Source organism: Cotesia typhae, unplaced genomic scaffold (assembly GCF_013202065.1).
Source record: "Cotesia typhae breed Kobodo isofemale line unplaced genomic scaffold, CoteBio_Ctyphae contig_20, whole genome shotgun sequence".
Taxonomy (NCBI): Eukaryota; Metazoa; Arthropoda; class Insecta; order Hymenoptera; family Braconidae; genus Cotesia; species Cotesia typhae.
In genome coordinates this window covers 290,339-301,046 of record NW_027423725.1, presented here as the reverse complement: position 1 = coordinate 301,046, position 10,708 = coordinate 290,339, and the positions used below count along the sequence as shown (strand labels likewise).

At 25.3% G+C, this 10,708-nt stretch overlaps 2 protein-coding genes across 2 annotated transcripts in view; one reads left to right on the top strand and one right to left on the bottom strand.

Moving 5' to 3' along the window:
- Positions 1 to 1,209: 1,209 nt before the first annotated feature.
- Positions 1,210 to 10,708, bottom strand: part of LOC141538358 (cytoplasmic dynein 2 light intermediate chain 1) — a 15,736-nt gene continuing 6,237 nt past the window's right edge. Inside the window, exons 2-7 of the mRNA XM_074259769.1 lie at positions 4,049 to 4,239; positions 3,757 to 3,858; positions 3,347 to 3,682; positions 1,740 to 1,897; positions 1,412 to 1,670; positions 1,210 to 1,339 (exon numbers count right to left, since the gene is read on the bottom strand). Of these exons, the coding sequence (XP_074115870.1) occupies positions 1,265 to 1,339; positions 1,412 to 1,670; positions 1,740 to 1,897; positions 3,347 to 3,682; positions 3,757 to 3,858; positions 4,049 to 4,090 (972 nt within the window). The 5' untranslated portion in view covers positions 4,091 to 4,239 and the 3' untranslated portion in view covers positions 1,210 to 1,264. The remainder of the gene's footprint in view (positions 1,340 to 1,411; positions 1,671 to 1,739; positions 1,898 to 3,346; positions 3,683 to 3,756; positions 3,859 to 4,048; positions 4,240 to 10,708) is intronic.
- LOC141538249 (protein unc-13 homolog A-like) overlaps positions 6,801 to 10,708 on the top strand; it is a 22,918-nt gene continuing 19,010 nt past the window's right edge. The window contains 2 exon segments of the mRNA XM_074259628.1: positions 6,801 to 7,548; positions 7,615 to 7,673. Of these exon segments, the coding sequence (XP_074115729.1) occupies positions 7,652 to 7,673 (22 nt within the window). The 5' untranslated portion in view covers positions 6,801 to 7,548; positions 7,615 to 7,651.

Sequence of the window (10,708 nt, the reverse complement as noted above, 5' to 3'; positions counted from 1 at the left end):
TCGTAATCCTGCACCGCCTTCACTATTCGATTTAATAGAGACGCATGCGCTCCCTCCGATACCTGATCGGCGCTTGCGTTAAATTATTTATTAATAATTGGATTTTTTTAAGTTTTGCATATTTTTTATGGCAGAATTTTTTTACATGGAAAAAAAAATTTGGATTTTTTTTTTTAATTTATAATAAAAAAAAAAAAACAATGATTTATAAGAATTTATTTATGGAATTAAAATTATAAATTTTGCCATGAAAATTTCTAAGCTTAAAAGGAAAAATTTTAATTCAGCACTTTAAAAATTCCCAAATATTTTATTTAAAAAAAAATTGAAAATTTTAATTTTTTTTCATGGAAAAAATTGCAATTATTTACAAATTAAAGGAAAAAATGGTCAATTCATTAGAATTAGTATTTAGGCTGCATTCGAAAATGTTCTATATTTAGATACATAATTAAGAAATGACCTTGTATCTTGTGAAATATTGACATTTTTAAAGATATAAGCTCATCCTGATGTTACACTTATCGAGACCTTTCATTTGAGTACCCACATCAATTTTTCATATATTTTATATATTTATATATATTATATATATGTATATATGAAAAATATATCAAAAATGCATGTGGGTACTCAAATGAAAGCTCTTGATGAGTGTAACATCGAGATGAGCTTATATCTTTCAAAATGTCAATATTTAAGAAAGTACAGTGCAATTTAACAAAGCAAAATTTATTATCAATTTATTAACAAAGTATTATTTTAATTTTTTATAGTTCACAAGTCACATAGTTTATGCAAGGTTGCTAGTTTTTATAAAAAGAAAAATTTATTTCATTTTTATTTCCATAAAAAAAAGTTGGGGTTACCTAAAAAAATTTATATAGAACCACAGTTTTATCAATTATTGAATATTCCACTTATTTTAGAATAAAAAATTTAATTTTATTTTGTTCGAAAAAAATTGCAATATATGGATTTATAATATTCAATATATTTTATAATTTATTAAATATTTCACAAACTAAAGAATAAATATTTAATTTTTTTTTTTTATTACATGGAAAAATTTTCTAGTCTATACATTATCAAATTTTTTATTTATAAAAAATTATAAAATTGATAATTATTAATTTTTTGCTTGCATGAAAAAAATTTTTATGCAACATATTAAAATTGCAAATAAAAAATTTCCACATTTTTTTTTATACTTTTTACATCCACAAAAATTTGTCCAATATTTATTTATTTAATTAATATCAAATCAATAAGGATCAGTAATAATGATATTTTTGTTCAAGCCCCCTTCCATCATTTTCTCCAAATTAATTTCAATTTCCTGGAAAGAAAAAAAAAAAAGAAAAAACAAAAATGACTCCCTTGATAACTAAAATTAATCAAACTAAATTACCTCATTGCGTTGGGATCTCAAGTGATCAATAACGGCTTCATTAAAATTAGTGTCGTCAATTGGACTGTCGTTAATTGAGTCCTGCTCCTTGTTCAACAATTTCAATTGATTGCTGTTGTTATTATGAACATTGGGACAGCTCAAAAATATCCTTTTGATCTTATCGACAACAATCGCGGAGTTGGCAATGGAATCATCGTCCGCCACAGTGCCTGATGGTATTAACAACGGACTGTTGTAATCTGTGATGCAGTCTTTACTGAAAAACTCCAAAAGTTTTTATCAAATGCGAGTAATTGAAAAATCTTGTACTTTTTTGTGAGCTTACGATCTTTGATGATTGAATCCGTAGTAGGACATGAGTTCTTTCATTTTTTTTATCAAGGAACCTTCTTTTGATGAGTAGTACTGCAAATCGGCGCCTAAATTGTATGCAATACCTCTTAGAGTTTTTCCTATGGCCTGTTTAGTGGCCGCATCTAATTTCTGGGGATAAAATACGTTTTATAAAAATTTTTACAACTTTAATTAATTTTTATTTAAAAAAATATAATAAATAAATTGTAGAATTTAAATGATCAATATTAAAGGAGAAGCGAGTCAATTGAACGAAAAAAAATTTAGTAATTTTTTACTATTCGAATTAAAATTAAATAATAATTTTTTTTTTTCTTGGAATGGTAGTTTATTATGTCTACTATCATTATCAATACATAAATTAGTCAATAAATAATGTGAATTTTTAAAAATTATTTATTTATCCAAACGAAAATTAATTTATCCAAAAAAAAAAAAAATAAATAAATAAATAAAATTCTTTATAAAAAAAAATCAAATATAATTTTTTCGTATCTTCAATATTTGATCCAAAATTTTAAATTAAACTTTGAAAATTTAAAACTTAATTAAATAAACTACACAGAGAAAAAAAAATCTTTTATTAAGAAAATTTTCTTGAATATAATTTTCAAGAATATATATTCTAAGCTCAAAAATTTGTTAAATTGATTGAAATAATTTTTACTTAATTTAAATAAAGCTACTCTCTTGTTTATCTATTATCCAAAGATAAATATTGATGCTCTTCTCTTCAGAAATTAATAATTAATAATAATAATAAAATATTTGATCGTAATCGAGTTTCTTAAACCAAGAAATTTTTAATTGAGTAAAAGAATTTTTTTTTTCAGTGTAGTTTTGTATTTTATAATATTTTTAATATTTTTAATTTAATATTTAATATTTAAAATATTTATAATATTGTCTATTATCATGGAATTAAAAAAAAAAATTATACCTTAAATTAATTAATTTTGTTAACTATTGGTAGCTTTCCAACCGCCATTAAAAAATTAATTGCCTATTTTATCAACGAATAACTTATCAACTGTCGATAATAATTTATTATCTATCGATAAAAATAATTCAGACTTCTAAGAAATTAAATGAAACGATTTTTCATCTAAATTAAAATACATGAAGGTCTTGAAGTTAGTCAAGAATAATTTCTAGTACCAAATAAATTACAATAAAAAAATTCTTTAAAAAATTTACACTGATGATTTTTTTTTATTTTAACATTTAGAATTTTTTATTAAATTTTTTTCATAACAATTTAATTGTTAAAATTTTCTAATATCAGTTGTAATAACTGAAGTAATTAGTTGTTAATTTTAAAAATTTTTATAACAAATAAATTGCAATAAAAAAATTGTTTAAAAAATTTCTACAGACGATTTTTTAAAATTCAAATATTTAGAATTTTTTTATTGAATTTTTTTTTATAATAATCTGTTAAAAATCTTTGCAATAAAAATACATGAGAGTGTGAAGTTATTCAATAGTCTAAGCTCGCAAAAAATGGGACCTGATTTTTTATTAGTCAAAATTAAGGCGCGCAATTTAAATTTCTAGTATAATTTAAAAATAGCTTACTTTGAATTTATCATACTGTCCTCCGAGAATGCAAAGTCTAAAAGGAAAAGGATTGATGAACTTTCCATCGAGATTATCCGACGAAAGAGCTTCCGTGAGTTCTTTATTCCTCTGGCTTTTCATTTGCTCAATACTCGCGTCGTCCAGGTGGGATTTTATAGTTGCCCAAGCTGCCCCCAGGCAGGTTTCTAGTGACAGCCAGACTGTATTTGTGGCCATAAGATTCAGAATTATGATGAACGTTGTTGCTTGTGACAGCAAGCTGCCAACCAGCGCTGCGTTTATAATTGATGGGGTGAGATGACCCACTTCCCAGATGTGTATCAGGTCTCTGGACTTATTCAATCGAACAATTAATTAGCAATTAGCGAACTTACCTCAAGCTGGTATTTTATATTAAATAAACTCACTAAATTTTTATTTGCTTTGCGGCCGAAAGAGTAGTCAACGGCTATTGTCGGCTTAGCTGCTTCCTCTTTGTCCAGAAATTTATGAATCATTGTTGTTTTTCCCTGGAATTTATTGCACTGATAGAAGGATTTTTTTGTATTTAAGAAATCATTTTTTAAACATTAAAAAATAATGTTTAAGAAATAATTTCGTAAATACAAAAAAATCTTCTTAAATGCTAAGAAATCCTTCTATCAGTGTGGAAATAATTTATAATAGTTCAATCGATAATTTATTAAAAGTTCAACTTACGACTCCTTTATCGCCGATTACAATCACCGAATTTTCAGACATTGGTTAATAATTCTCACAAAATTTTTGTAAATGTCCAATAAAGAAGCTTCTTTCCAGGGTAAAACAACAATAAAACCTTTGTAGTGTTTACAGTCTACAATTGTTGCTATAGCAACGGCTTGTTGGAGTTTTAGTATTCAAAGTGCTCGCTAGGGATTTAAATTTAAATATTATTTAATTAATTAAAAAATTTTTGTTGGTAGTTCAACATAAAATAGTCAGTTGGAATAAAAAATATTGTTGTTAAAATAGATCAATTATTTTCGACAAATAACTACACTGAAAAAAAAAAAAAAAAAATTAACTTGAATCAAGAAAAAAAATTGAGTCAAGAAATTTTTTTTTCTGTTTGTTTTAAATTTGAACTTAACTTTGATTAATTTATGTATAGCACGGGCGTTTAAGGCATGTGAATAAAAATTTATTTTTTTTAACAGTCTGTTTTTTTCTGCGGACTGTTTTTTGTGTCATTTATCTGTCAGGTATGATTTAATGTTACAAAATGTTGGAATCTTGACTTTTAGGCGATAACAAAACATGCTTTCGCGCTCAAGCTTGAAACATGCAATAAAATCTAATATAATTTATAAATGGTTGTGTATAGTATCGCATAGTCATATCATTAATAATAATAATAATAATAATAATAAATAATAAATAATAATGATAGGAATAAGAAGGAATAATAATGATGCGCTGATTGAGAATTCATTGATCGAAATGGCGAGATAGATAAGTTTGAATATTAAATTGACTAGACAAGGTCGATTGTGACATATAATAACACAATATATGATCGATATATTTTGTATACGAGGGTGTATTAGTATTATATCTAGAAACGTTAGTCACGGTATCGCGTGACAAGGTAATGAACATTAGCTTCGACAATGTAACCAGAGATATATCAATGGATTTGTCGATTACTTTGCTTGATGACGCTTATTGTTCAATTGCATGTTTATTTTTGTTTTATTGACCGTCAGCTCTCATTAATAGTTCATTCATCTATTTATTTTTAACAAAATTGCCGACTTTTATCTATAGTCCGGTTGAGCTGTGCGATCCTGTCGAGCAAGCTCGTAATTTTCTTAAGTGACACGAATATTCCAATTACTGAAATGCCTACAAATTATAAAAAAATTTTTTATGCTTCAATAAATAATTATTTTTGCGAATTATTCATTTGGAAGTGCTGAAAAATATTTTTTTAATAAAAATTCTGTACAAAACTCAATGCAGTTATTTTACAGATAGATACCGAAGATAAGTTTTAAATTACTTGAAATATTTCTACATTTTATTACAAACTTACACAGAAAAAAAAATTTATTTGAAGTAAGTAAATAATTTTGAAAAATTTCTTGGAAATTGTTTTCTTGGTTTAAAAATTTTTCTCTTGATTCAAATTAATTTTTTTTCTTTGTAGAAATTAAAAAAAAAAATATTAACTTGTTATTCTGTTTATTTATCGGTAAATAAAAATTTTCTTTGCTAAAAAAATTATTAAAAAAATAATTATTCCAAATTTTATCAAAAAAAAATTATCAAAATTAATAAAAAAAATTTTGAATTACTTTTCTTCAAGGGGGTAGTCTAGAAGCTTGAATTTAAGGTAATTTTTGAAGTGTTAGAAAAAATAGACAATCATAATTTTTAATTTTAATTCTTTTACAAGATATTTATTAATATTTTAAGAATACAGAAAAAAATTCAAAAAGTTAGCAGTAAAGTGGGGGGTTTCAAAAACTTGACGTCATTGTACGGACGATCTTCTAGTTCAATGAGAATTTTATTTTTTTTTTTTTTTTTGGTTTTATCCAAGGAAAAAACCGGAATTACTACGCAGTAGAAGACTTTTTTTTTTTTTAGCGTCGTCGGAGATATCGCGTGTAACTCCAAAAGTATTTAATTTTTTTCTTCAAAAATTTTACTGCGTATTCTTAAAATATGTATAAAAATACCCTTAAAATTAAAAAAAAATTGATCCAGTAGTTTTTTTTTTTTTTTTTAATTCCCAAAAATTGTATTTTTTTAGACTGTCATACTAAGTGTGCTTCTTAAGCTTTGAAAATATGAATAAAAATCAATTTTTTCAAATTTTTAAACCAGAAAACTCTCTTAAAAAAATTTAATTATTTAGAGTTAAATTTTTATCTTTCCAAAAAAATTCAAAAAAATAAAAATTCTAAAATAATCCAAATTTACTACGACTTAAATTTCTCTGAAAGAAGCCCGTAAAGAACAAATTAACTCACGATATAAATTAATATCAAAAAGGGTGTCTTCCCCTACAGCCGAATTTTCCCTGAAGCCCTAAACCAAAAAAGCTGCCCGATAAACGCGCCCTTAAATCACCCTCGTTGACCCGCGGCGCATCGCACTCCCCCCGGAACAGAAGATACGTGCACGTAGCCTCGCGTCTGCGCCCACAAAATGGTACCGTACATGCGCGTGACGTCACCGTTGACGTATCAAGATGGCGTTCGTCGCAAGTTTCTCGGCGAGTAGTTGAACAGTGCTCGAGTCCGAGCTTTCGCGTAAGCTCGTAGTTTAAAAAACAATTTTCAATAAAATTGACTCTTCGCAATTAACAATAATTAATTCACAACAAATAGTAATAATAATAATAAAAAATAATTATTAAAAAATAATAACAATAACAATATTAATAGATAATTTTGAATTATCTATAAAAAGTACAAGATTGTAAAATTAGTTAAAGTGAAATGAACTCGCGTTATCCATCGAAGGTTGAATTATCGGAAATAAATTTATCCTGACTATCGGAACTATCTGCCGGCTTCGCAATATGTTGATAAGGACAAAAATACACCTGGCCCTAATTTATGGAGCTCAACGACCAGTTGTCAACTTCAATTACTTCAATAATAATTGTAATTATTCGGAAGCTAAAGAAGAAATGTTCTTGGTGTTAAAAAATTCAAAACTTAGACCAGAAAATATTTTATGAAAGTTAATGCCAAGGGACTCGAGGGTGGAAGTGTTAACCCGCGACATCGGTGCTTTGGTTTTTAAGGGTAGCACGCGAGGATGCTCGAGCTACTCGGCTCGAGTGTCCCACCCCTGGTGCGCGTGACCATTCCTGGCTTAACCCCCTTAATATTAATGTACAAGTCGGAATCTGGTGGAAAGTTTTACCCCGACTTCGGGCACCAGTTACACGAGTTTTATTACTTTACGCGATTCGGTTATTGGTGAAGATATTTCATATATATATATATATTGATCGTATATTTAGCAGTTTTAGTGGATTGTATATTTGTACTTTATTCGAGTTTTTAATTATTATTACTGTAGTATGGTTTATTTTGTTTTTGTTTTTGATTAATTATCGTATTTATGAGTTACCATGGCGGGTTTGTTGTGGAGAACGTGGAGAAGAATATGATATTGATTGAACAGACATAACCTTCTTTTTTACCGGGTGGATGCAAGTGAGTTTTTTTGGCTTGTTTTTTTACTTAGAGGTTAAGTGAGTGTAATTTGTTGCTTGGTTTTAGAAAGAGGATTATTGTTGCAAGCTACCAAGGATTTACCATGTCACTTCTCAGTGTTACTGGTAAGTTTTATTGAGCTTTTCTTTTTTTTTTTTTTTTTTTTTAGGTTATTGCTTTCCGAGGGTCATTGTCGCGATAAGTATGGCGGGTTTCAAACCTTGATTAAAAACGAATTGAAAAGTATTGAATTCTTTTTATTATTTACGATTGTTTTTTATAGTTTTGGATTTATTCTTTTATGGAAAATTAATATTATTAATTCTTTTTGATTAAAGTAGTTTTGGAAATTTTTGGAAGAAAATTTTAGATAGTGTCTGAATAATAAATTTGGAAAAATAAAAATAATACTTTAAAGGATTTTTAGAATAGTTTTATTTCAAATTTTGAGTTTCAAAATTGACTCGTAGAATTTTTATTTATTATATTTAAGAAGTAATTTTTTTGGGAGATTAATTATAAAATTGAAATTTAGAAAAAAAAAATTTTTGGAACCCTTTAATTTTATTTTTAATTGAATTTGAAGGAAGAATATTGAATTAAATTAAAAATTCAGATGCTTAATAAATAATTTTTAAAAATAGACTAAATATTCAAAAAATGAATTTTTGAACCAAAAAAAAATAATTTTTGAAAATCTAGATTCAAAAATATTTATAAATAGAAAAATAAAGAAAACAACCTTGCATTCACGATGTAATTGCTAAGACTTGTGAAATATAAATAAGTAAAATTTTGTTTTATTAAATAATTACTTTCGTTAAATTGCACTGTACTTTTTTAAATATTGAAGTTTTTAAAGATATAAGCTCATTTTGATGTTACACTCATCAAGAGCTTTCATTTGAGTACCCACATGCATTTTATATATATATATATATATATATATATATATATATATATATATATATATATATATATATATATATATATGAAAAATTGATGTGGGTACTCAAATGAAAGCTCTCGATGAGTGTAACATCGGGATGAGCTTATATCTTTAAAAATGTCAATTGTTCCCGATTTACAAGATCATTTCTTAATCATCTATCTAGATATAGAGCATTTTTAAATGCAGCCCAAATATTTATAATAAATACACTAGCCACAAAATTTTACTTATTCTCATAATAATTATTTTACTGTCTAAAAAATGAAATTTTTAATTTTTAGAAGTTTTAAATTTTTAATTAAAATGTTGAAATTTTCAAAAATTTTTTTTACTTTTCCAAAAAAATTAAAATTCACTATCAAAAATTTTTCTGTTATTATTATAGTGTTTTATTTTAATAATTAAAAAATTTTACTAAAAAATCAAAATTCTAAAAATTAAATTTTCCAATTTATTTTTGGAGATTAGTGACGTAAGTGATAGAATTTATTAAGCTCGAATAGTGACAGCAGCTTGTACTCTTAAATTTGCTTTTGCTCTGGTTGTTTCTCGCCCACTACACGGTTCAGTGACATTAATCGAAGATCGATTTCAGGAACTGAATAAATATGAAAAAAAACCCGAAAGTGGAGGAAGAAATATAACGATTTGATAATCAATAGTCAAATAAAAATTATCTTAGCCGTGTTGTTGTGTTCCACCCTCCCTCACATTGTTGCTTTTCTCCCCCCTTTTCCACTTACCTTCTCGGTATAATTCAATTCATCGTGCATAGTATAGGTACACACAGATGTTATATGTTATACGTCATGGTCTATAACCCAATTCATCTGCTCCTGTGTCGTCATACTTATTATTGTTGTTATTAATATTATTAATATCATTATCCTTGTTATTGTTATAGTTATTGTTCCCAGAGCGGAGTCTAGTTTAGTTTCACGTTGATGACAATCGAGATGCTAGTTTATAATTTCTCAATATTGATTTAATTTCCCAAAGTTTATTACGGCAAAGAGAATCTACTCCGAGTTTGGGTAGTAAGAGTGTTTGTTGCTTGTTTTTATTTTTATGTCGATTGAGTTACAAGTTTTAGTGTCTCTGAGTTTGAAATTCTCTTTCTGAGCTCAAACTTTTTTTTTTTTTTTTTTTTTTTTTTTTTTTCGTAGTCATCAAGTGCAGTTAGTTTGTAAATAATAAATTAGGAATATTTTCTTTGATCAAAAATTTGATTATAAATTTTCTGAGTTCAAATTTTTAGTTTTTTATTTTTTTATTGTCCAAAAAAAATAGATAGACATTTTTTTTTAATTTGGCGGGAATAAAATAATTTAAAATTACAAATTTTTTTGGGCAAAATTTACTTTTTTTTCAAAAACATGGATTTTTAAATGTCAAAAATAAACAAATTTGGGAGGTTTTATTTTTTTTTTAATTTTTGGAATGAAAAAAATTGATTTAAAAAATTTTTTTTCGATTTTTGGAAAATAAAAAAATTTGTAATTTTTGGAAAAATTGGATTTTAAATTTACTTTTGTAAAAAAAATTGGTAGACATTTTTTTGATAATTATTAAGTTTTGGAATCAAAAAATTACATAGAATTTGACAAAAATGAAATAATTGACATTTTTTTCAAAAATTTGGTTTCTTTAATGTCAAAAATGAAAAAATTTTGAATTTATAATTTTTGGAAAAATTTGGAACAGTAGTTTCATAAAAAAATTCAATTTAATCAATTTTTTTTTCCAAATTTGGAAGAAAAAAAATTATTAAAAAGTTAGAATTTTTTTTGAACAAAAAATCAAATTTTTAATTTTTGGAAAAATTATTTTTTTTAATTTATTTGAATTATTTCAATTTTTTACATAAAAAAAATAAAAATTGATTCTTAATTTTTGGAAATTTGATAAAAAATTGATTCTAAACAAAAAAAAAATTTCCAACTTCTAGAGAAAAATTAAAAATAGTAAAAGCATTAAAAAATCAAAATTTAATCAATTTTTTTGAGGCCAAATAAATAAAAAAAAAATTGAAACTCAACTTCAAAACGAAAGTAACAATAAAAGAAAAATAAATACAGAATGTTTGTCAGAAAAAACGGTAAAAAGTGAAATGAAATTTCCATTTAAAGTTTAAAGAAAAATCTGGTTCCACAATACGAATAAAAATAAATTTTACTCAAGAAAAAAATATTTTAGTAAAAGGAGTTT